At 39.7% G+C, this 25,096-nt stretch overlaps 2 protein-coding genes across 3 annotated transcripts in view; both read left to right on the top strand.

Annotated features, from left to right (window-relative positions):
- NMRK1 (nicotinamide riboside kinase 1) overlaps positions 1–12,300 on the top strand; it is a 32,914-nt gene extending 20,614 nt beyond the window's left edge. The window contains exons 5-9 of one of the 2 annotated variants that reach the window (XM_007182281.3): positions 3,794–3,941; positions 4,021–4,092; positions 4,714–4,820; positions 7,084–7,167; positions 11,704–12,300. In XM_007182281.3, the coding sequence (XP_007182343.1) occupies positions 3,794–3,941; positions 4,021–4,092; positions 4,714–4,820; positions 7,084–7,167; positions 11,704–11,723 (431 nt within the window). In that variant the 3' untranslated portion in view covers positions 11,724–12,300. The remainder of the gene's footprint in view (positions 1–3,793; positions 3,942–4,020; positions 4,093–4,713; positions 4,821–7,083; positions 7,168–11,703) is intronic. The other variant, XM_007182282.3, reaches the window with a different exon arrangement.
- CARNMT1 (carnosine N-methyltransferase 1) overlaps positions 11,800–25,096 on the top strand; it is a 67,973-nt gene continuing 54,676 nt past the window's right edge. Inside the window, exons 1-2 of the mRNA XM_057548438.1 lie at positions 11,800–11,814; positions 17,204–17,321. The gene's annotated coding sequence lies outside the window, so the exon portion shown is untranslated. The remainder of the gene's footprint in view (positions 11,815–17,203; positions 17,322–25,096) is intronic.

Raw genomic sequence — 25,096 nt, 5'->3', positions numbered from 1 at the left:
GGAACACAGGCTCCAGACGCACAGGCTCAGCAGTTGTGGCTCACGGGCCCAACTGCTCCGCGACATGTGGGATCTTCCCAGACCAGGGCTCGAACCCGTGTCCCCTGCATTGGCAGGTGGATTCTCAACCACTGCGCCACCAGGGAAGCCCCCAGACATCATCACATTTTATCTGAAGCAAAACACTTGTGTATATCCCATGGGTCACAGAATAAATCACAATGAAAATTAGAAAATATTTTTAACTGAATGATAGTGGAAATACATTAAAACTGATGGTACTTCTGGTTCCAGCCAAGATGGCTTGGCCCCATTCCTTGCTATTCCTCCCTCTTATAACTAAAAGCCATGGATGGAATACAACAAAAAGGAAAGACTCTGAAAGATGAAGAGAGCAGACTGACTGGGGACTTTGGATCTTGAGGAATGACGTAGCTGTGAGTTTCCTGGGTTTTTTTTGTTTTTTGTATTTTGTTTTTTGTCTGTCTCTCATATATCTGAAAGGGGGTGATTGGTGATGGAGAAGTGTACAACATGGAACCATCAATAGTTACAACCCAAAACTCCCAAGAAACCTGTTCCCTATAGTCAAAGGACTAGAAAAAGGGTGGCCTAACAGAATAGAAAATTATTTTGATAATATCCACATTACTGTAGGCAAACAAAAGGAAGAACCAACCTCCCCTCATGGTGTTAGCAGGGCCCAATGGAGGGCTAGACTTTTGGACCCATCAGCACCAGCAAGGTATGGTGAGTTGGCTTTCCACATCGTCATAGGGATCATATCAGTGGTGCCAAACGGAGCTGAACTTCCACACCTACCTGGCAGCAAAGAGACCGAATTAGGCAGTGTGAGGTGGTGCTAGTTGGCATTCCACTTTCCTTAACCAGGCAGTGTCAACTGCTGTCAGCAGGACCCACTTGAGAGCTGAACTTCTATCCTCACTGAGCTGTAATGAAGCCACACCCACATGCTGCTTTCCTCTTTTCCCCCCACAGTCACCCCCCACCTCAGTATTGGTGAGGCCCAGCAGGCAGCTGAACATCCACCCCACCTGGACCTGCACACTACACCTAAACAGGGACACTGCCTGCAAAAAAAAAGATTAAATAGGATCCAGAGCCTCATAGCATAATACCCAAATTTTCCAGGATGAGACTAAAAATCATTTGTCATATTAAGAACCAGGCAACTTTCAACTTGAATGAGAAAAGACAATTAGACACTAACACTGTGATGACACAGATGCTGGAATTCTGACAAGGATTTTAAAGCAGCATTCATAAAAATGCTTCAGTGAGCATTTGTGACCATTCTTGAATCAAGTGAAAAATTAGAAAGCCTCAACAAAGAAAGAGAAGATGTGAAAAAGAACCAAATAGAAATTTTAGAACTGAAAACTGATACAATAATTGAAATTTTAAAACTCACTGGATGGGTGTAACAGCAGTATAAATATGACAGAGGAAAGAATCAGTGAACTTCAAGACAGAACAATAGAAGTTATTCAATCTGAACAAGCAAGAGAAAGTAGACTGAAAAGAAATGAACAGAGGGACTTCCCTGGTGGTGCAGTGGTTAAGAATCCACCTGCCAGTGCAGGTTCCAAGGGTTCAATCCCTGGTCCGGGAAGATCCCACATGCCGTGGAGCAGCTAAGCCCGTGCACCACAACTACTGAGCCTGCTCTCTAGAGCCTGCGAGCCACAACTATTGAGCCCACACGTCACAACTACTGAAGCCCACATGCCCTAGAACCCTCACACTGCAACTACTGAGCCCATGTGCCACAACTACTGAAGCCCACGTGCTCTAGGGCCTGCATGCCGCAACTACTGAGCCTGCGTGCTGCAACTACTGAAGCCCATGCGCCTAGAGCCTGTGCTCTGCAACAAGAGAAGCTACCACAATAAGAATCCTGTGTACCACAATGAATAGTAGCCCCCGCTCGCCGCAACCAGAGAAAACCCACGCGCAGCAATGAAGACACAAAGCAGCCCCCCCCAAAAAAATGAACAGAAATATGGGACAATAATGAAAGATCTAACATTTATATCATTGGAAGCTCAGAAGGAGAGGAGGAGTGTGGTGCTGAAAAAGTATTCAAATAAGTAATGATGTAAAACATCTCAAATTTGGCATAAGACATAAACCTACAGATTGAAGAATCTGAGTGATCCCAAAAAAAATTAAACAAGACTGATCAATAAAAAAAATAGAGAAGGCACAAGTTACTTATATCAAAACCAAAAAGGTTAATATCACTACAAATCCTACAAACATTAAAAAGATGAGGATATTATGAAGAATTTTATGCAAATAAATTTGAAAACTTAAATGAAATTGACAGTCTTACCAAATGCAAATTAACCAAAACAAACACCAGAAAAAAAGAGAAAATCTTAATAGCTCTATATCTTTTAAATGAATTAATTCATAATTTTAAAACCTTCCACTAAAAAACCTTTAAGACCAGATGGCTCAGTTCAGTCATTCTGGAGTGGGGCTGAGAATTTACATTTCTAATAAGTTCTCAGATGATGCTGATGCTGCTAGCGTAGATAGCATGCTTTGAGAATCACTGTTATAGGGTACTTTTCTAGCATTAACAACTGTAAACTCTAAAAGTATGCACATTTTAGAATTTGAATGTGACATACTTGTGTTCTTTGTAAATTCTTTTAATGATTTTCCTCCTCTTATTTATCTGTAAGAGCTCTTTATATATTAAAGATATCCATTCTTTGCCAAATACATTGCAGGTATTTTCACCAGTGCATCATATCTTTCAAACTAATTTATAAATATTTTGTCATCCAAAAATGTTAAACTTTTATATAGTCAAGGGGGAATAGAAGTTATAAATAAAGCAATGAGTTTATAATTGTCAAAGCTGGTAATGGGGACATGGGAGTTCATTGTACTCTATGCTCTACTTTTGTATATGTTTAAAATTTTCCAGGAGTTTCCTGGTGGCGCAGTGGTTAAGAATCCACCTGCCAATGCAGGGGACACAGGTTTGAGCCCTGGTCCGGGAAGATCCCATATGCCGAGGAGCAACTAAGCCTGTGTGCCACAACTACTGAGCCTGCGCTCTAGAGCCCAAGAGCCACAACTACTGAAGCCCGCATGCCTAGAGCCCGTGCTCCGCAACAACAGAAGCCACTGCGATGAGATGCCCACGCACCGCAACAGAGTAGTCCCCGCTCGCTGCAACTAGAGAAAGCCCACGTGCAGCAACAAAGACCCAATGCAGCCAAAAATAAATAAATAGATAAATAAAATTTTCCAGAATGAAAATATATCAAGCATACCACTTTATCAATATTAGAGTTTATATTTTTTGTCTAAATATTTGTTAATTAGGTTTTTTTAGTCTTAGCTGCGGCACACAGGCTCTTAGTTGCGACACACAGGCTCTGCATTGTGGTGCGTGGGCTTCTCTCTAGTTGTGGCATGCGGGCTCCTCTCTAGTTAGAGCACGTGGGCTCAGTATTTGCAGCACGTGAGCTCTCTGGTTGTGGCGCGCAGGCTCTAGAGCGCTCAGACTCAGTTGCCCTGCAGCGTGTGGGATCTTAGTTCCCAGACCAGGGATCGAACCCGTGTCCCCTGCATTGGAAGGCAGACTCTTAACCACTGGACCACCAGGGAAGTCCCTAATTAGGTGTTTTGAAGGGTAAATAAAATAGTGTTATTTTATATATTTATAGACCACTGGCTATACTCATCATAAAAAGCCACAGCGTAAAACTTTTGTTGTATTGATTTCATTTTTTTGTGTGTTTGTTTGAAGTGCTTGAAGCACTTAACATGGAGGAAATGATGTCCGCCATCTCCTGCTGGATGGAAAGCGCAGCACACCCCCTGGCATCAACAGACAGGGGAAACACTGCGGAAATTCCCATCTTAATTATCGAAGGTTTCCTTCTCTATAATTATAAGTAAGCATTCCCCACTCTAATATTGACTCTGAATGAATGGGGAAAAAAACTTTGTGCACTAAATATGCCGTTAATTTAGGCCCCTTGACACTATATGGAATAGAAGCTATTTTCTGACCATTCCGTATGAAGAATGTAAGAGGAGGAGGAGGTAAGTTTTGAAATTGCCTTTGTGGATTGTAATTCAAAAGACAAACTTTAGGAGAAACAAGGAAACAGCATTATTGAGCAATGTGTATATGTCATTTTTCAAGCAAGGGAAGCCTCAATTCTTCATACAAAGAGCAAGACCTTTTTCCATAAATGGTCACCCACATGGAGTAATGCAAATTACTTTTCTAAGAAAAGGCTCTTGTACAAGCTATTTGGCTCATCCTTCCTAAATCTTCATATGAAGCAATCCCATGTTGATTATGATTTTAAATTAGGAGACCTGTATGCTGCTACAGACACAGAGAACACCGATTAAAACTTACTATAACGTATCAGTATCTCTATCATTATTTACATTAATATTTGTCTCTCACTTTTATAAATCACTAGAGGGGGGAAAATAATTATGAATGGTAGTCAGTGAATTACAGAGTTCATTTTTTAGATCAGGGGACTAAATCCATTGGGTGTTGTCTTTGTAACTGGCATTGAGTCTAAAAAGTGTAGTCTTAATCCTGTTTACACTCAGTCTCTGGGTGATTTCCCCGTTGTCCTGACCATTATTTTACTTTATCAATTGTGTTTATGTCAACATAAAGTTTCCTACGTATTTTGATAGTACAAGGATCTACGAGCCTCCAGACACCCCAGGGTATTTTGAGGGCCACGTGTGGCCCATGTATCTAAAGCACAGAAAAGAAATGGAGAACATCTCATGGGAAATCGGTAAGTGCCTTTTTTTCCCTCCACGGAAGGCTTTTTACTTGTCATTGCCTCAAAATACACAAAAGAAAGGACTTTAGAAGGCATTTTCCTCATGTATTAGATTATAAAAGGACACTTTAAGCTAGAACACTCTGGGCTACCCCTTTTCCACACTGGCTCTCCTGCCTTCTGTTTCTCTCTCTATGGCTCTTGTCAAAGTTTGTCAACTTCTAGATGGTCATTCATTCAACAAATATTGATTGAATGCCTTCCGTGCACAAGGCATTGCCTTGGTGATATCAAGGGAAATAAGGCAGACTCAGTCTCTACTCTTATGAACCAGCATTCTATCAGGAAAATGGATGTTAAATGGATGATGCACAAGATTATCCTTTTTAGCTGTGCTGAATACTGTGACACTGAGCTTCAGGGGGACTGCCCAAGTCTCAGCAATCCAGGAAGGCTTCCTTGAGGAAGCCATATTTAAACCACATGATAGATTTAACTGGACAAAGGGAGGTAACTTGGGGAGATAGAAGGTTACCCCAGATGGTGGGTATGGTGCATGAAAAGACCAGGGGGCACCAGAAGGAAGGTTGTGGTAGAGAAAGCCAAGGCAAGAGGTGATGTTGCTGATACAGGAAGGGTCCAAACCCTGCAAGGCCATAGACCAGTTAAGGACTTAGTTTATTATCCTAAGGAAAGTGGGAAGCCCTCTACAGAGAGGCTTTATACAAGGATGTGGTAGATATAAAATTTTTGTTTTAGTAAGATCCCTCTGGCTATGTGAAGGGTAGATGTAGAGGGTGCAATATTGGACATATGTACTCAGAAGAACTGCGTGATAGGATAGACATGGATGGTGCAGGCAACTGAGGTGGCAAGGACAACAGCTTAGGAATTGGCAGGCATTATTTCAGAAAATAGGAAAAAGGGAAGGAGTCGCAGATTTGCAAGGAGGAATGCGAGTCTGTTTTGCACGTAATGAAGTTGAGATGCCTGAGGGACTTAAAGCAGTGATTTAGATATAAATATCTGGATCTATGGGCCTGGGCCAAGAACGGATCTTTGGGATATAGAGTACCACATGGAGAAGATGCAGGATGCTGGAGAGAGAAGGGTTTTGGATGGGGTAGAGCAATCAAAACTGACGTATCTTTTCAGAATAAAGGGAGTTGCGTATATTGTGAGAAGCCTCGTGACCTCTTTGGTAGCTACAGAAAGCACACAGGGCCTCTCCATGATCTGGCGGCTATTATGATCCTGTCTTCAGTCCAGTTCAACCCCTCTTCCCCATCCACAGAGCCTCTCGTGACATTCTGGCCACACCACTTCCAACATGGACCATTGGTTGCAGGGATGTCTTCTTCTTACTACCCCTCTCTCTCTCTCCATTTAAAATGCAAATCCAACCATGCTCCTACCTTGCTTAAATACCTTCAAAGAGTCTCCAGCCCTTCAGGATAAAATCCAAACAGCCAGACCTCAAGGCCACTAAAGACTAAGGCACAGCTCTAAAATCTCATCTCTATACTGTTCCTGCCTCCCCACATTCTAGCCTTTCCACACTGAGCATCTTTTCCTTAACAGACAAAGTTCCTCTTACCTCCCTACCTCTGCAGTTTTCTGCCTAGAAGGCCCTTTCTTTCCTTTAACCTACATAACTCCTACTTTTTATCCCAAACTGACTATGCCAGTTTTGTTAAAAATATATATCTCATGGGCCTGGAGAATTCAGATTCAGTACACATGTGAACTCAGACCCCTGCATGGTTTAAGAAGCTTCACAGGTGATCCTGATGTATAAGTAAGTTCAAGAACTACTCCCTTAAGTGATTTCTTTTTCTTTCTTTCTTTTTTTTTTTTTACCATGCTGTGCAGCTTGTGGGAGCTTAGTTCCTGGACCAGGATTGAACCTGGAGTCCTAACCAGTGGACTGCCAGGGAATTCCATAAATGATTGTTTTGAGAAAGGACCTCTTCAGTGCTCCTAAAGTGCCATATGCACAGTGCCACTTAACTCTGTTTCTTTCTTTCTTTTTTTTTTTTTCTATTTTCACATCAGCTAGTTTGAATTTTCTCTGCAATAAATCAAAATTTCTTACCCGTTGTACCTGGCTGTGATATATTTCTCTCTTTAATGGCTATTAATTTCTTTTTAAGTTATATTCCTGGGTTCTTTGGTTAAACCTACTGGTGTTCTTAAGAGATGCCAAGTGCCAGAGTAAGCATCCTGTATTACTAAGCCTGTTAGCATTTGAACTGCTCTCTTTTCCCCTTCTCAGTTTACCTAGATGGAACAAAATCTGAAGAGGACCTCTTTTCACAAGTGTATGAAGACCTAATACAAGAACTAGCAAAGCAAAAGTGTAAGTATTGTCCAATCAAAGTGGATTGTGAAGGAGCAGCCGGGAGAAATAGTTCATTACATACCCAAGAATGGTATACCAGAAAGCTGATGTAGGAGTGATTGTATCTATTCATGCATTGCTTTGAAGATAGTACAGAATCAGACACTCTGAATGGGTCTAGGGACTTGATTACTTTGTGAGTTTTTTTTAAGGGTGAAAATATTCACCCTTTGTAATATCTCTTAATGATATTTATGTTATTTAGTTTAAAATTTTTAGTAGATGGCTGTTATTTCAATGGGACTGAAATTATCCTTTGAGTCTAGTGAAGTTAAAATGCTGGTGATCTTCTTTTAATATGTATAGAGTTCCCTTTCTCATTTATTCCTCCTAAAGATTTTTCATAAATTCTATTTCCCAAAATAAACAAAAGATTTTAAAAATTACTTACTGAGTGTTTCTTCAAGGTTTTCATATCAGACAATACATTTTGCAAGTGACAGAAATCCTCCTAAATCTGGCTTAAGCAGAAAGAAAGTACAGGAGTGGCAGCGGCTTCAGGCTCAGCTGTATTAAGGAGCTCAAATGGGGTCCTCATGGTTTTCCCTCAATTTCATTTTCTGTTTGGGTATGTTTTGAAGTCAGTCTCTCTCCACTGACAGATATGATGTCTTTTGGAAGCACCATCCTCCTAGGTCCAACAGCCCCAGTAAAAAGACAGTTTATTCTTTTTCAAGATTGTCTATGAGTTGATAAATGTTGAAGCTGGGTGTTGAGTATGGGGGGGGTCTATATATTATTCTCACTAGTTTTGCATATGTTTAAAATTCTTTATTTTGAACATTTTTTAAAGCAGTTTTCCATTTTAGCCCAGCTGAAAAGTCCCAGGAAAGATTTTGATTGGTCCTGCTTGGGTCACATGACTTTTGCTAAACCAATCGCTATGCCTGGGGAGATGGTTTATTCTGATTGGCTAGGACTGGATCGTGTACTCATCTTGTAGTTGAGTACCTCTCCTAAGGCCTCCTGACTTAAGGAGAGAAATTCCCCAAGGGAAAGCAGGGCAGGAGGTAGAAAGCAGAAGAAGAAGGATGACAAAGTGTGCTGGGAAAACAAAACTATAGATCTAGCTGTTTCATTGGAACTGTTTGAACTAAAAGGGTTTTCATGGCTAACATACAAAATGCAATCATCAGCTGGCTCAAGAGATGACAGTATGAGTCACTTTGGCAGTGAAGAATATTACATGCTCTTTTGGTGAGAAGCAAATCCCCCAGTCCAAATCTCAAAATCTCTCAATAAGAATTAGATTTCCTATGCCCTCAGTAAATTCCTATCTGACTAGCAGTCTAAGCCCAGCCAGGCAGCTCATTGATCCTGACACCCTCCCAATTTCAGGATCAGCCCTTCATGTAGGCATGAACCTATTTAAAGAAATTTCAGGACCATATTAAAATTTCTTCCTTTAAGTGGAACTTAAAATCCTTGCCAGCAGCTGATTCACTTTGTTATAAAGCAGAAACTAACACACCATTGTAAAGCAATTATACTCCAATAAAGATGTTCAAAAAAAAAAAAAAAATCCTTGCCTCCTCAGGTATGCCTGCTCATCCCTGCCATGTTACTCTGATAGACCTCCCATAATGAAGCTCAGGCACCAGCATAAGTGGATACAGAGTGTAGTGTGAAGACAGGGGCTCAGCGTTTGTAAACGATAGCACCTGAGCCAGAGCCACTTCTCTGAGAGTTATTGGCTCCCTTGCTGACCTTGATAAGATATTTATTGGGTGTTTCAGCAGTTGAACACCTATACCTTTCCATCCTCTCAATAATGGCTAATGCTTGGGTCCAATTTTCCTTTAATGACCAAGTCATACGTTGAAGTTTGCCCTTATGATCCACCTGCTGATAAAAATAAAGGATCCTTGGGACTTCCCTGGTGGCACAGTGGTTAAGAATCCACCTGCCAATGCAGGGGTCATGGGTTCGATCCCTGGTCTGGGAAGATCCCACATGCTGCGGAGCAACTAAGCCCCTGAGCCGCAACTGAGCCTGCGCTCTAGAGCCCTCGTGCCACAACTGCTGAAGCCTGTGCGCCTAGGGCCCGTGCTGCGCAACAAGAGAAGCCACTGCAATGAGAAACCCGCACACCACAACGAAGAGTAGCCCCCGCTCGCCGCAACTAAATAAATTTATTTATTTATTTATTTATTTATTAAAAAATGAAGGAGCCTTGATCGTGTAGCTCAGGCAAATTGCACCTAATTCCATACCAAGTGCCAGCTTGTGCCATCTGGTCCAAGGCCCAAGAATAGCTGACATGTTTTGATGAGGGCTGAGAGCCCACAGGAAAGTACATTTCCATGTGTGTGACACCCTCCTTTTTCCTTGCCTACATCCTAGAGGTTTGTAAGGAAGTATTCCTTGTAAGGCTATCTTGCTTGTGTTCAAGATATTGCATAAAGCTTAAAAAGAAAAACATAATAGCAAAATGTTAGAAGAGACGTAAAATCCAAAGAAGATCAGCTTTTCCTGCCTCCAAGATCTATGTTCGTTTTTTTTCCAGTTGCATAAATAAGTTACTGCATTATTCATAACACATCACATTTCCCAGTTCTTCCAACCACAGTACCTGCCAAAGCCAGCCTGGAGAGATCCTCAGCGTAGCCTGATTTAACCCTCAGTATGGGTCTGAGCTAGCCAGGAGACCTTTCAAATGTTTCAGTTAACTACACCTCAAGCTTCTGATAGCATCTCATAAACTGTTTAACTAATTTTCTATTCTAAGCATATAGAATCATAATTGTGATTAAGTAATAATAATGAAAGGCAAACAACAAAGATTGAATTTAATTATTAATGAAACAAATGACCCAGGAGAGTAAGTTTATAAAGTTCTATGTTTAATTTAATCCTTATTTAAATCCAGACTTTGAGGCAAAATTTAATCATTACCTATTCTCCCTATGACAAGGCAGCTCTAGCTACCAGGAACATTCAAACTCCCTTTAAATAAAATGTTTATTTTCAGCTCATTATAAAAACATAATAATTTTTTAAAAATTTTAATCTTTTAGGGAGAAAATAATCACCTATATTCCCACCAATCATCACTGTTAACATTTTGATAAGTACACATCCAATGTTTTTGCTATTCACATCAGTCTTTTTTTTTTTTTTTTAATTTTATTTATTTATTTATTTGTTTTTGGTTGTGTTGGGTCTTCGTTTCTGTGCGAGGGCTTTCTCTAGTTGCGGCAAGTGGGGGCCACTCTTCATCGCGGTGCACAGGCCTCTCACTGTCGTGGCCTCTCTTGTTGCGGAGCACAGGCTCCAGATGCGCAGGCTCAGTAATTGTGGCTCACGGGCTTAGTTACTCCGTGGCATGTGGGATCTTCCCAGACCAGGGCTTGAACCCGTGTTCCCTGCATTGGCAGGCAGATTCTCAACCACTGCGCCACCAGGGAAGCCCCACATCAGTCTTTTATATGGTTACATGGTTTACATAGTTAATTGCCATGCTTACTTTTGTTTTTAAATTAGTATTTAATATTTAATAAGCTTATACAGTCCATTATGTAATGAAACTGAATAAAACTAAATAGTTCTCCCAGTTGAAGGATTCAAGGCTGAGTTCTGTTTTGCTCGTTAAAAGTAAATTATAAGACCTGACAGTGACATCTTACTACAGAAGAAAGATGTCAAATCAAAGGAACAAACATTGCAAAATAAAAATTTAATAAAATGAATTTGGGGGGATATTTTTCTATACTGAATTTAAAATAGTTTCCAGTTATAAAGTAATAGTAGCATAATTATATAGTATAATATCCAAATTAACAAAATTATTGAACCATTTCCCAATTGTTGGATATTTTGTGTTGTTAGAAAGTTTTTTACATTGGCAAATAACATGCGGTAAAAATATCTGCACAAATTGCTGGTTTTCTTCTTCTTGAATTATATTAAAATTTTTCAGAAGTAGCACTTGCTTGGTCAAAGAGTATAATCATTTTTATATTTTACATGCTTCAAAGATTAAATAGTATCCTAAACTAGGTGTGCTTTTCCAGCATGAGATGTGTAATAAGAATGCGGTAGGCTTATCACTGAGTTTCTAAGCCAAAGTCACTAAGTATTCAGCAAGGCTTCCTTACTTTAAAAAAATAAAAAAAATATTAAAAAAATAAAGATTGAAGGTAAGAATACTTCTTTCCTCAAACCAAGGATAACATTCCAAAACAAGAATTCGACTGTACCAGCCACCTTTTGTGTTATTCTTCTAGTTCTCAAATTATTTCATTCCTTGAAGTCAAGGATTATTATACCAATTGCAAATGATATTGGATATCTGATAGCTGAAAATAGGCTTAAATTTAACGCAAGGATTAAATGAATGAGACTTGGACTCTATTTAGTTCTTTACAGAAAACCAGCATTTCTTGCCCCAGAATCCCTGTAATCTTAACACCCTTAGATGTTAGTGTGAAGATTTAATAAAATGACAATTGGAATTCTCCATTAATTTCTTTTCTATTTATAATTATTCCCCAGGTCTGCAAGTGACAGCGTAAAGTTGGAATGCACTGAATCCTTCCTGGAGTGAATTAGGAAATTCAAAGGAATCTATGCAAGAACCTTAACCAAGATACAATGTGTACTTCGGTACGATGACAGCCTGTTGTTTTGTTTGTTTGTTTCTCTGTTTGTTCTATCACACATGATTTCCTTAACACATGGAAAAGTAAGTAGTTATCCATGACTATGGACAGGAATTTACCTTAACTTTGTTCTCACTCCAGGAATTACAAGATACAGCATAGTTCACAAAGAGTGAGTCAGTTTCTCTAGACCAGGGATTGTCAAACTCTTCTGTATGGGACCCAGAGTAAGGAATAAGATATAGATCACAATCCAGTATATATGTAATCTATTGATGTGTGTGTTTGTGTGTATGTGTCTATATGTGTTGCATGTATCATATCAAGAATCATAAAATATTTACCTCACATACAATGTACTCTTGATATTTTTCTATTTTTAATTTTTTAAAAATATTGGTTACCATCCCATACCAACGCCCACCTCCTGCAAATAATGGGATTACCAGGAGTAGTCATATTGGTAATCATATTGAATAAATCAACAATTTGCAACAGTATCTTTTTGTGTTTTTTCCTTGTTGCTGCTGTTACTGTTTTTTATATGTGTCTGAAACCACTGAATCATTTGTGTCACTTATGTTGAGACTTTGTTACAAATAAGGTTTTTTATGTGCATGTTTTATTTTGTTTTTGTCAAACCATTGGTCTAAAATAGCAGAAATAAGTTACAGTTACTTCAGTGATATGTAATACAGGGGAGCTTTCATTGAAAAGCACAACAGGAGATCTGTATAATCGTATAATTTTTTTGAGGCCTCATTCAGTGCTGGAATTTAAATTAGTGATCAACTTGTTATTTATTAATAATAGATAGATTGCTCACACCCTCTCAGTCCTTACAAATATAAAATATATTCTTACATTAACTTTAAACATTCTCTACAGACTCATCTGATCAGCAGCACTCAGAACTTAGAAATTTGTAACTAGCTTGCTCTCTGTGATGACTAGGGGGTTTTTTGGTCACACACACTGAAAAACAAAAAAATCTGGGCTCAAATTACAGTTCATCCTTTTAATAGCTATATGTCTTTGATCAAAGCATTTAAAGTCTATATTTCCTCTTTATAAGAAGGGGATATCAACAGTGCTTAGTGTGGGTTTAGTGGAGAGTAAGGATAAAGTTCACAATCCTTAATATGGCCCCCAAGACATTCCCTGATCTAGCTTATGAGTGCCTCTCTACCCTCATTTCCAGTCACTCGACCCACTGCTGTTCAGCCATTGGGCCCTCCTCTCCTCAAACTTACCAGGACCCTTCCTGCTTCACAGCGGGCTCATGTGCTGCTCCTGATACTTGGAGCAAACTTCTACAACCCTCCCCTCCAATTAGTCTGCTAACTCCTACTCCTCCTTCAGCTCACCCCTAAAATGCTGCTTCTCAGACGAGTCCCTCCTCCTTGCCCCGCCCTCATAGGTGCTCTCAAAGTTCTACTTTTCCTTTAAAGCGTTAATCACAATTGTAGTTATACTGCTGCTTACAGAATCACTTATTTAGTGGCTGTCTCTCCAGCTAGACTGCAAGCTGCTTGAAGGCAGGACCTACCTCTGTGACTTAATTACAAACACACCCCTGCTAACTAGCACAGTGTCTGGCACATAATGAACACAATAAATGTTGGGTACTTGTTATAAGTTACTGCTATGTCAGGATTGAATTCACATGCAAGCAACGTGTTACTTGACTAATAGTAGCTTATTGGGGTTTATTTTTTTTACATAACCAAGAATTATGGGTTAGAGTTAGAGTTAGGATTAGGGTTAGAGTTGTCAGATTTAGGGGGAAAAAACCAAAAAGAAAATTAGAGGGCATACAGTTAAATTTGAATTTCATATAAATAACTTTTTGGTGTAAGTCCCAAATATTACATATTGAAGACCTGTTTTTCTGAAATTTAGCAACTTGAAAGTGTTATGGAAAAGCCAGGGTCTTTCATCCTTGGCTGCGGAGCTACCCCAGGAGGTCACAGGAAGGCAGCAGAAGCTCCCCACACAGTGTCAACTATAAAGGCAGGAAGCTGGGTAGAGGATGCACAGCCAGCCGCAGGCCTTCCAGGGTCACCCAGCAGTGACCCCAACAGCCAGAACTACCTCCATGGCCACTCTCACTGCAAGAGAGGTTGGGAAGAGGCGTTCTGAGAGGTTTGAGCCCATTGTGTTTCATCGTCTGGGGATGTTGCCACGGGGAAGAAAAAGCTTTTACTAAGGAAGGAGGAGGAAATAGGTAAGCAACAGCAAGTATTACCACAACCTTTTTTCTGCTTATCCTCCCTGGCTCTGATTTTAGCAAGCTTAGATAGATGTAATTTGTGTTATCAAAACAAGAGGATTTTTTTTTTTTTTTTTTAGTGTAAAAGTCTAGATATGACTTTTCAAACTTTATTATTTCCAGGAATTTCTGAAATACCATCCCCCACAGAGGGCAATTGTTGATTGAGAAGCATCATACTTGACGGTCATTTCCCCCCATTTCAGCATGTGAAAATAGCTCAGAGAAAGACTCTTTATCTTGAGAAAAAACAAAACTTTAACAAACATTAAAAATGTAAACGTTCAAATCATTTTGGGAAGAAGTAAACATTTTTGCTTACTACTATGAGTGAGAAATAAATCAGGAATTTGAAATAAAGAATACTAGTGCTTCATTTCCAGTGTGTGCTTTCACATTTAGTTACTCTTATCAAAGCAGTTAATGGGATAGATATCTGTTTAGAAAGACACATGCTCTTTATTTATTGAAAAGGAGCAAATCTGCTGAAGACTTCACTTTCTATGTATAAATAACTTCAGTCCCTTTAGGATGAATTTGCTGTAGGAAGGTTTCATTGTGCTTAATGTTAAACCCAGAAGAGGGAATTTAGAAGAGGGCCTCATGCACAGACTGTTACACTAAAGGGTGAGATTCAAGCCCACCAAGTTACCTTTTAAGGATACGCTTGTGGTAGTGCATAGAATCATAAAATGTTGGAGCAGTATCAGCTTGTCTAATGCTCTATATTTATGTGTAGAAATTAGAGCCAGAGTTGGTGACCTGCCCAACCCCATGCAGCTAGTTATTGGCAGGACCAGGGCCAGGACATAATCCCTACACCACACAAACATGCACACACATATTTTTCATTTTAAAGCAAAAAATGGCAGAAAAATATCTTGCTAGCATACATCTCACCATCTTTCCTTCGAAAGGAGCAAATTGGAAAGGCAAAGGCTGTGTCAGGGGAAAATGAAGCTTTCTGTTCTGGGCTATTGGAGCTTTGTCAAGGAGGCAAGCCAACTCATGAGGTTATCTGAAGGGCAAGAAACAGTGGTGAGCTAATGTGAGCTCCATGCCACTGTCTGCTATGCTGACCTTAGGTTTGTGGCTCTAGCTATTCTTCTAGTAACTGCAGTCATGGTGGAGACCTAGGGAAAAGCAAGGGTATGGAAAATGTAGAATGGGCATTAGTCTCCACTTCTGTGTACACCCAGAAACAGATGAAAATTGAAATAGCAGCTTTGGGGCCCGCATCAAGGTAGCATGACCTGCAGATAAGAGAACATCGAAAACAGAATTTCTTACCAAAGTGAGCATAGCTGATGCATTCATGCCCACGAGTCCAGAAACACATCATCAATGCAAAAGTAGAGATTAAAATATTATTTTCCGTGCTAGCTTCCAGATCCCAGAGAAGTTAGGTTGTCTTCTTCAAGATTAAAAATTGAGACTAAGGACGTCCCTGGTGGCGCAGTGGTTAAGAATCTGCCTGCCAGTGCAGGGGACACGGGTTCAAGCCCTGGTCCGGGAAGATCCCACATGCCGCGGAGCAACTAAGCCCATGTGCCACAACTACTGAGCCTGCACTCTAGAGTCCGCGAGCCACAACTACTGAGCCCACGTGCCACAACTACTGAAGCCCGCGTGCCTAGAGCCCATGCTCTGCAGCAAAGAGAAGCCACCGCAATGAGAAGCCCGTGCACTGCAACAACAAGTAGCCCCCCCTCGCTGCAACTAGAGAAAGCCCGCACAGCAACGAAGACCCAAAGCAGCCAAAAAAAATAAATAAATTTTTTAAAAAAATTGAGACTACAACTCATACAAATAAATCCTTATTGACTCTTCTCTTCATGCCCGCACAGCAAGTTCCTAGAACTTACTGTTATAACAGTGGTTCTCAAACCTTAGCATGCACCAGAATCCTTTGCAGGGCATATTAAAACAGAGATTGCTGGTCCCCAACCCCAGAGTTTCTGGTTGAGTTAGTTTGGGGTAAGATGCTAGAATCTGAATTTCTAACAAGTTCCCAGGTGATGTCGATATTGCCTACTCAGGGCCCAGGCGGAATTACTGCTCTATAGTGGACAAATAAGCACCTTGCGGGCCCAGGAGGGCCCAAACTGGCTGTTACTCAGACACTACCAGCCTGAAATTATCAGTATTGTCAGCTCCTAAAAATATTACAGAATAACGCTTGCATCGGTTATTGATTTTATTCACTCTTAGCTCCAAATTCTCCCTTTTTGCTTTCTCTGTGAAAATGAATCTGGGCCTTCTAAATAGTTTTCCTTTGCCGAGTGGAACAATGTTAAGCATTGTCAATAGAGGGCACTGGAGAGCCATTGCAGGAGAAGGATTTTGCTTTTATGTTCCTGTGGGTTGGCAATGTAGCAGTGTCTCTGGTGAGACATCTCCTGGGGAACAGCTTTTCCATGGCACCCTGGAGGGTGGATTTCCCCAAAATTCCAGGGGATAGATTACCAGCAAGTTTTGCCAGCATTTCACCACAGCTGCTTCCTTGACACTCAGTGAGCCATGGCAGTGCCTTCTCCAACAATATCTGGCTGTCATTAATAAGGGGGGAAGGGGTGGGGGGTGAATAAAACCTCTTCCTTTGGACTCAGACTGATAGATACAACCACTGGATATACTATTCAACTGATTTATACAAGACGAATTTGGGCAATTGCGTGGCTGCTTTTTTTTTCTTTTTTTACCTTTGAAATGTACAGCATAAGGAATACAGTCAATAATATTGTAATAAATTTGTATGGTGACAGACGGTAACTAGGTTTATTGTGGTTACCATTTTGTAATGTATATAAATATTGAATCACGATGTTGTACACCTGAATCTAATATACTATTGTATGTCAATTATGCTTCAATTTTTAAAATGTCAAAAAAAACCCAAAAAACACACACACACATTTTGGCCAATAAAAAGGGCCATGATCTGCAATTCTATGATCTTTACCTTACTATCCTTTCTATAGCAGACTTTAAATGGATTTCCTAAGGATATCTTGGATATTCTCAATTTGACAATAAAAGTTTTTCATGCAGGAGGAGGGGCTTAGTTTTTTGAATGAGGCTTTCAGGAAATTTTTTAAACATGACTTGTCTTTTTTAATAGATCTATCATCTGTAAGTCTGAAGGTTATATTGGAGGACTTTCTTAAAACTTCAAAGTGACCATGATGAAAACATCCAACAGGGAAGAAATTTCCAACAGTGATGATGCTTCTGTAAAAGTACGGTATTTATTTTACTGTATGGGCATTTGGACTTCTATCTACTGGCCTATAAATTTATAGAAATAACTAACCTTTATTGAACACCTACCGTGTTTCAGGTATGGTGTCAAGTATTGTCAAGAAAACTTTCCAAAACTGGGAAATAGGCAAAAGGGCTACTGCATGTCCTTTCAGAGTTATCTAAGCATTTTCTAGCCAACCCACCTTAGCCAGTTCTCTGGGAGTGTGTATCTTTGTTTGACTCGCTATTTTCTCTTCATTAGCATATTTTAAATTTCATAAGAGTAGATGTTAACTTGTAGAAATTGATAGACAGGGTTTCTCAAGCTCAGCACTATTGGGATTGGGGGCTGGAAAATTCTTTTTTGCGGGGGGAGGGCTGTCCTGTACGTTGAAGGATGTTTAGGACCATGCCTGTTCTCTACCCGCTAGACGCCAGTAGCACTCACACACACCCTCACCCCCCAGCTGTAACAACCAAAAATGTCTTCAGCCATTGCCAAATGTCCCCTGGAAAGAGAAATTACCCCCACTTGAGAACAGCTGATGATTGTGATGAAAATGAAATTTGTTCACTAGAGATGCAAATTATTTATCTGGTAAAGAAGACAACCCCAAAAGTTACAGTTTTATTGCCCTGTACATCAGCCAGTTTTGTATCTAAATTAGCCAGCTTTTTCAAGCCTTTTTCTTTAGCCACTGTAAATACTTTGCTCTCTCCAATTTTCTTTAAACCATCTTGTCAGTTCTCTCATTAACATGTGAAATGAATCTTTGATGCATGCTCACTTTATATTTGTATGAGAGTCATGTTTTTAACTTTTTGGAAAGTATGTGTTGACAATACCTTACATACATTACTTTATTTAATTCTCATAACAACTGTATAAATCTGAGGCTTTGAAAGATAAAGTAACTACCCAGAGTCACACTGCTAACATTTGTTGGAACTAGGTTTGGAACCCAAGACTTTATGACCCCAAATAGTGAATCACCGTGCTACTCTGTATTATGAGGCTAGTCCTGAAACTCTGGGACTCGGCTTGCTGTTGTCATTATGCTTAGCTTGCAACTATACCTCTGCAGCTCTTGGCCACCCCATTTATACACTATGAAAGGCCTTCATAGTTAAAAATCCAAGAATCAGAGTAGCCTTCTAACTTTGGACCATTCTGTGCTCACTTTATTATAATATCACAGATGTCAACAAAATAGGAGGCTGACAGAGGAGACCTGGAATCTGTAGCAACTCAACTCAAGACTCCATATTCAACACACTTCTTGAACTTATCTTTGTGAGTGAGTTGCTATGCACCTTCTCCCTCTCTCTCCCTCCCTCCCTCTCTCTCTCTCTCTCTCTCTTTCTCCCCCAACCCTGTAAAAGACCCAGCAGGAGACTCTGTTGGAACTTGCTTCCCCTGGTAATCCCTTTTTGTCCCTTTCCCTGTTTTAAAAATGGGGGATGTGGTAGAATAAGGCAGAAAGGCATCAGGGATTCATGACATCAACACTTAAAGCTACTTTGTTTAGGTCTATGCTGATCTTCATGTCTTCTCTGTCTAGTCCAATAATACTAATTACATTAGGCAGCATATAAATGTTTATTTGACCCACCGGTTAAACAATCAGTTGCCTGAGTCTTCAAATTTTTAGGAGGTAACCTAGCTTTATGAAAAATACATGCAATAATAAAAATAGGTATCACCTGTATAGTGCTTACCATATACCTGGCATCATTCTAAACTCCCTACATATATTATCTCATTTAATACTCATTAAATCCTACTAGAAGATAGTATTATTTTTCAGATGAAGAAACTGAGGCACAAAGAGGTAAAATAACTTGCTCAAGGCCGGACAAGTAATGGCAGAGCCAAATCCAAATTTGATTTCCAATTGCATGCTCTTAACTACTATACTCTACCATAATAACAGGAATGCTTGAGTAACTGACTGGTAGGACTGGAATGAGGGGGTTAAGGGATAAGCCTTCATTGAAGATATGACTGGCTGAGTATCCTGTAAGCCAGGATATATAGGGTATGTAAGAGGAGAGAACCTCCAGACCTCTGTTTTGATATGGTCCTTACTGAAGCAAAGGTTGTACAGAGCTCAGAAAAGGTGCTATGATCACCCTGACAATATTGGATGGAGGACAAATTGCCTAGCTAGCCTGCAGCTGCTAAAAATAGCAGATTTATTTGGTGGGAGACTTGACATCTATTTTGGATTATCTCAGGTAATACTATGGCACATTGCTTTTAGTAAGCCACAAACAACATGGAGGTGTAATTGCATATTTATAAGTTAGAAGAACGGTTAGAAGTTTGAGGCCATTAGTAGTAGAGATGATGTTTACCTCTTGAAAATCATTTATTTCACTCAAACACATGTAGGAACACAAAGTACATCTTATCTTTCATGCCACCTATCCTTCCACACCCATGAAAGTTAGGCCAACCTTAAGAAATATTACCCAACTTGACAACAAAGGAAAATGAGATGCCAAGATGTTATTTGTGGCCACTCAAGTTGTCTGCTTTGGAGACAGATTTTTCATAAAAATCAAACGAAGGTAGACATTCCTAGAGAATTGGATTTTTTCAGTATAAACTGCAAACTAGGTATCTTTTCTTGTTCAATATAGTTTTTCTCTGCCTTTCTTTTTTCATTCCAATAGGCTTGTAATGAAGTGGTCACCAAAATAACAAGGCAGAACAAAACCAAAAAAACACCATTCTTAGGGTACTATAAGTCTGGGCCTGCAATTTTTTTTTTTGAATTTTTGAATTTTATTTTATTTATTTTTTTTATACAGCAGTTTCTTATTAGTTATCCATTTTATACATATTAGTGTATATATGTCAATCCCAATCTCCCAGTTCATCCCACCGCCACCCCCCCACCCCTGGCCTGCAATTATTGAGTCCTCTGTCTTTTGGGGAGTCCCATGCTACCATAAGATGAAGGTTAAGTCAAGGATGTAGCATGTGGAGCAAGTAGCAGCAGTGGTTGTTATGCTGGAAAGGGAAGCAGCCAAGTGGAAAGCATGTAGGACTGTGAGAAGGAAAATCTGGGTTCTCCTTCTGGCTCCAATGCTCGGCTGTGGGCATGTCATTTAACTTCTCTGAGCCCAAGGAAGCTAAGCCTCCCTCAAAATTGAAATTACTAATATTGACCTCATGGCATTTGGGTAAAAAGTTTATGAATATGAAGTATCTAGTCAAATGCCTGGCATCTGGTGGGTGTTCACTATTATTAGCTCTGCCTTTCAGTCCCAATCCTCCTGACGCCAGCCTACAAACCTAACATTGTTCTTAAGATCAAATAAGATGTTATGAAATCATCCGAGAAACTCTAAAGGGATCTGCAAATGTTAAAGACTTATTAAGACAGATCTAAGTCTATTACCACAGTTAGAGGTGAGTCATAACCCTTGAGGTTTTTAAAATTATTATACTTTCCCCTTCACGCCTTCCCTTGATACTCATTTTAATCATTTTCACCCTATAAACAATGAATGGGTGTGTTGGAACATATGGCATGTTTGCTCTAGGATGGTCCTCAGCCTTTGCGACAATAGACATCCCACCTGTGATGATCCCCCTCCTCCTACTCAAAGACACCTTCATCCGAGCCATAAAATCGTATCAAGCTGCTTCAGCCTTGTTCTCTCGGATTGCTTGATCTGGGGAAAACCAGCCAATAAATTGTGAGAAGACTCAAGCAGCCCTGTGCAAAAAACCTGTGTGGCAAAACGGTTTGCCAGCCGTGTAACAGAGCCACCTTGGAAGTGGGTCCTCCAACCCCAGTCAAGCCTTTGGATGACTGAAGCCCAGTTGACACCTTGATTTCAACTTCGCGAAAGACCCTGAGGCAGAACCCCCAGCTAGGCCACCCCCCAAATCCTGATCAACAGAAACTGTACAAGGTGTGTTTTAAGCTGCTAAGGTTTGAGTTGGTTAATTTGTTATGCAGCATTAGATAATAATTCACAACTCACTCCAAATTGTGGCTGAGGCTGATTTGAGTTGCTTTTTTGCTGCTTTCAGTCAAAGAAATTCTGAATAATATGCCTTCCGTACCAGAATCACTTGGGATGGGTCTTGGGCATCTGTAGTTTTTTAAAACTCTGCAGATAAACCTTATGTGCAGCCCAGTTAAAAACCTCTGTTTTATTGGGAAGTATGAATGTTTAACATGTAATTATAATCCATTGGCTTCAAATCAGCTAAACTCCCTTCTTCCCGCCATGATGCACTGTGAGGTCAGCTTTTAGGTCAGTGGAAGCTCAGGTAGGTTTCTCCAACATTAGGAAAATCTGAGGTTTCTTCCTCTCCTCTGTCTCTAACATAGAAATGAGCAAGAAAGGTTAAACTTCACTGCTTTCATCTTGAATTTCCATCTTGGCTTCACTGTTCCAGGTTAAGACCAGAGCCAGTTTATTTGAAATACTTCTGGCCATGGGACAATTTGCAGTGGCTTCCATCACATTCTGTTGTCTCCCTTGCCCCTGACTCAGACATACTAACCCTTTCATGCACTATTCCACAAATATTTGTCAAGTACGTATGAAAATTCCCTTTTACCCAGTGAAAACGAGGGCTGTGATGAGATGCTGACTTCTCTCTCACTCATAGATACAGAGCAAAGACGCTGAATTTCCAAACCTGAACCTTGAAAACAGGAGTAAATAAATGGTCGAAGATCTCTTTCTTCCCCTCTTTCTGTATCTTTTTGTCACAAACATGCAAACATCCTCTTATTGCAGCCACACACCAGCATGTTATTTTTTTTTTTAAATCTTATTAGGGAATCTGAATTACAAAGATCTTGGCCATCAATTGATAATGGAGTCAACCATCTACCTGATATCCTAATATCCTAGTAATTATCCTCAGTTCCTCTCTCACCTCATTTCTCTCATGGAAACAACTCCCCAGATCCTATTCGTTTTACTTTGGGAATCTCATATTCAGACTTTCACACCCATCCCTACAGCCACAGCCTTTGTTCAGACTACCTTCATACCCTGCCTAGTCTATTACAACCGCCCCTTAATTGGTATCTTGACAACAACCTTCCTTCACTCCTGTTTACTCTGCACCTCACTGTCAGAGTTATCTTTCAAAATTGTAGATTTTATCAGGCCACTCCCTTGATTAAAAACATGCCATTTACATCATGTACTCCCCAACATGGTGCACTGGGAAGGGCTCATCACATCTGCGGTATTCTCGCCAAAAATGCAGAGCCTCAATCTAAACATGAGATAAACCCAATTGAGGGCCATTGTACAAAACAAATGATCAGTACTTTTCCAAAGTGTCAAGATCATGAAAGGAAAAGAAAGACTGAGAAGCTGTGACAAACTGGAGAAGACAAAGGAGGCATGATGAGTAAATGCAATGCTACATCCTGGATTGGATTCTGGACTAGTGGAAGGACATAAGTGGAAAAACTGATTAAATTCATATAAATTCTGTAGTTAATGCTACCGTACCAACTTCTTAGTTTTGATCATTGTACTATGATTAAGCAAGATGTTAACATGAGAGGAAGCTGGGTGGAGAGAATACGAAAACTCTCTGTACCACTCTTGTAACTTTTACAAAGTGAAAAATTATTTCAAAAGGTAGATAAAAAAGAGACCAGAGGGACTTCCCTGGTGGCGCAGTGGTTAAGACTGCGTTCTCCCAATGCAGGGGGCCGGGGTTTGATCCCTGGTCAGGGAACTAGATCCCACATGCATGCTGCAACTAAGAGTTCGCATGCCACAACTAAGGAGCCAGTGAGCCACAACTAAGGAGCCTGCCTGCCGCAACTAAGGAGCCCATGTGCCACAGCTAAGACCCGGCTCAACCAAATAAATAAATATTAAAAAAAAGAAAAAGAGACCGGAAGAAAAATCATATGCTATTACAACAAATTCCAATTAAATATAGAAGCTTAGTAGAGAGGGAGAGAGGGATAGCTCGAAGGAGGAAAGGGAGAAAGAGAGGCAGAAAGACAGAAAATGAATGTACGTTTGGCAGGTACCATGGGATAAGACATGAATGTATAAGATCTCCCACTAGTGCCTCACATACACATATAGTATGAGCATCCCACAATGCTAAATGTGGTTCACTCTTTAGAAAATACACCCCCTAAATGCAAGCCAGTTACTTCATCTGGTGCTTAGCTGAAGAAACAGTGATCTGTTCCAACAGTAGAGGAAAAACTGTGCTGATTTATTGAATGTGGTGGAGAAAGCCTCCCAATTTCCCACTGCCCCTCCTTTAGCAATAAAAATCCTGGCTTTTCAGGCCAAAGCATTGTCACCCAGCTATAAGAAATTTAAGAGATTATTTATTTGGAAAAGAGTATAATGTGGCAGTGAAAACCAGGGCTTGGTGTCCATCACATAGAGCAGAATCAAATCTAGCTCTGTGACCTCAAGCAAGTTATTATCTATGTTGAGGCTTAGTCACTTTGTCCATAAAATAGAGATAATGATAATGATCAATTTACTTTATAAATTTGCTGTGAAGATTAAATTTTTAACCCATGCAAATGCTTTACATTTAACATAGTAATCTGGCACGGAATGTGTGTTCATTAAATATTCGTTATTATTTAAATTTATTTTTATTCATTATTTAAATATTAGTTACTTAGAGAAAATGTCTAAAATTTGTAGCAGTGGAAGGTTAGTGACAAGACTAGTTCAAGTTCAAGTATGACTCCAAATGCATGCTCCATCAATCCAGTAATCAATAGTTTTTAAATTAGGAGCTGTTACTCAGCTTTCTTTTTCCATTCTAGACTTTACTCCTTCGGAAATTCTCACAGTCTCTGTATTCTATCCACCAAATCATTGAATCTCTCTAGCTTCCTAAAACGAGGAATCCATCCTCTGATCTAGTGACCAGAGAAGGGAAGCTAGAAGGGAAGATGAATCTCTTTGCCTGAATGCTAATATGAGTCCCATCCCCCATCAAGAGATAGCTTTACCTCATGTACTTTTCATCTTTCCTCTTCCCTCTTTTCTCTTCCCTCTGCCTATGTATAATTAGTACCCCCAAATGAATAGTCCTAATTACTAAGATTATATAAATAGCTTTTATTTTTTAAACAGCTGACAGTTATAAATAAGAATTTCAGAATTCTTATTTATATGTATATGTGTACCACATCTTCTTTATCCATTCATCCGTTGAAGGACACTTAGGTTGTTTGCATGTCTTGGCAATTGTGAATAATGATGCTCTGAACATGGGAATGCAGATATCTCTTCGATACCCTGTTTTCATTTCCTTTGGTGGGGGGGAAGTATTTCAGCTGTATTAGGGCACTGTTAAAAGTTGCTTAAAAAAAAAAAAAAAAAGAACATCTAGTCTAAAAATCTGTGTTTTCAACCTGAGGATGAAAACAAGTACATAATTACTAACAAGTAGTGCTGGATTATATAAACTAAATGTGAATTAGGGTATCAGTAAGTAAATTTCTTTTATTTTTAATTTAATTTTTAAAAATTTTTATTGGAGTATAGTTGCTTTACAATGTTGTGTTAGTTTCTAGTGTACAGCAAAGTGAATCAGCTATATGTATACATATATCCCGTTTTTTAGATTTCATTCCCATTTAGGTCACCAGTAAATTTCTAATGAGAAAATTTTGTGACTGTAAAAAAAAATCACTTGACAAATCATGACTGTTGGACTTCTTATGCTTATTTTACCATTTAATATTTTTATATGGAATCACATATGATGGTGGAGTTAGGTACC

The sequence above is a fragment of the Balaenoptera acutorostrata genome, chromosome 6 (genome assembly GCF_949987535.1).
Source record: "Balaenoptera acutorostrata chromosome 6, mBalAcu1.1, whole genome shotgun sequence".
NCBI lineage: Eukaryota > Metazoa > Chordata > Mammalia > Artiodactyla > Balaenopteridae > Balaenoptera > Balaenoptera acutorostrata.
The sequence above is the reverse complement of the archived record's forward strand: the minus strand, read 5'-3'. Positions and strand labels throughout refer to the sequence as shown.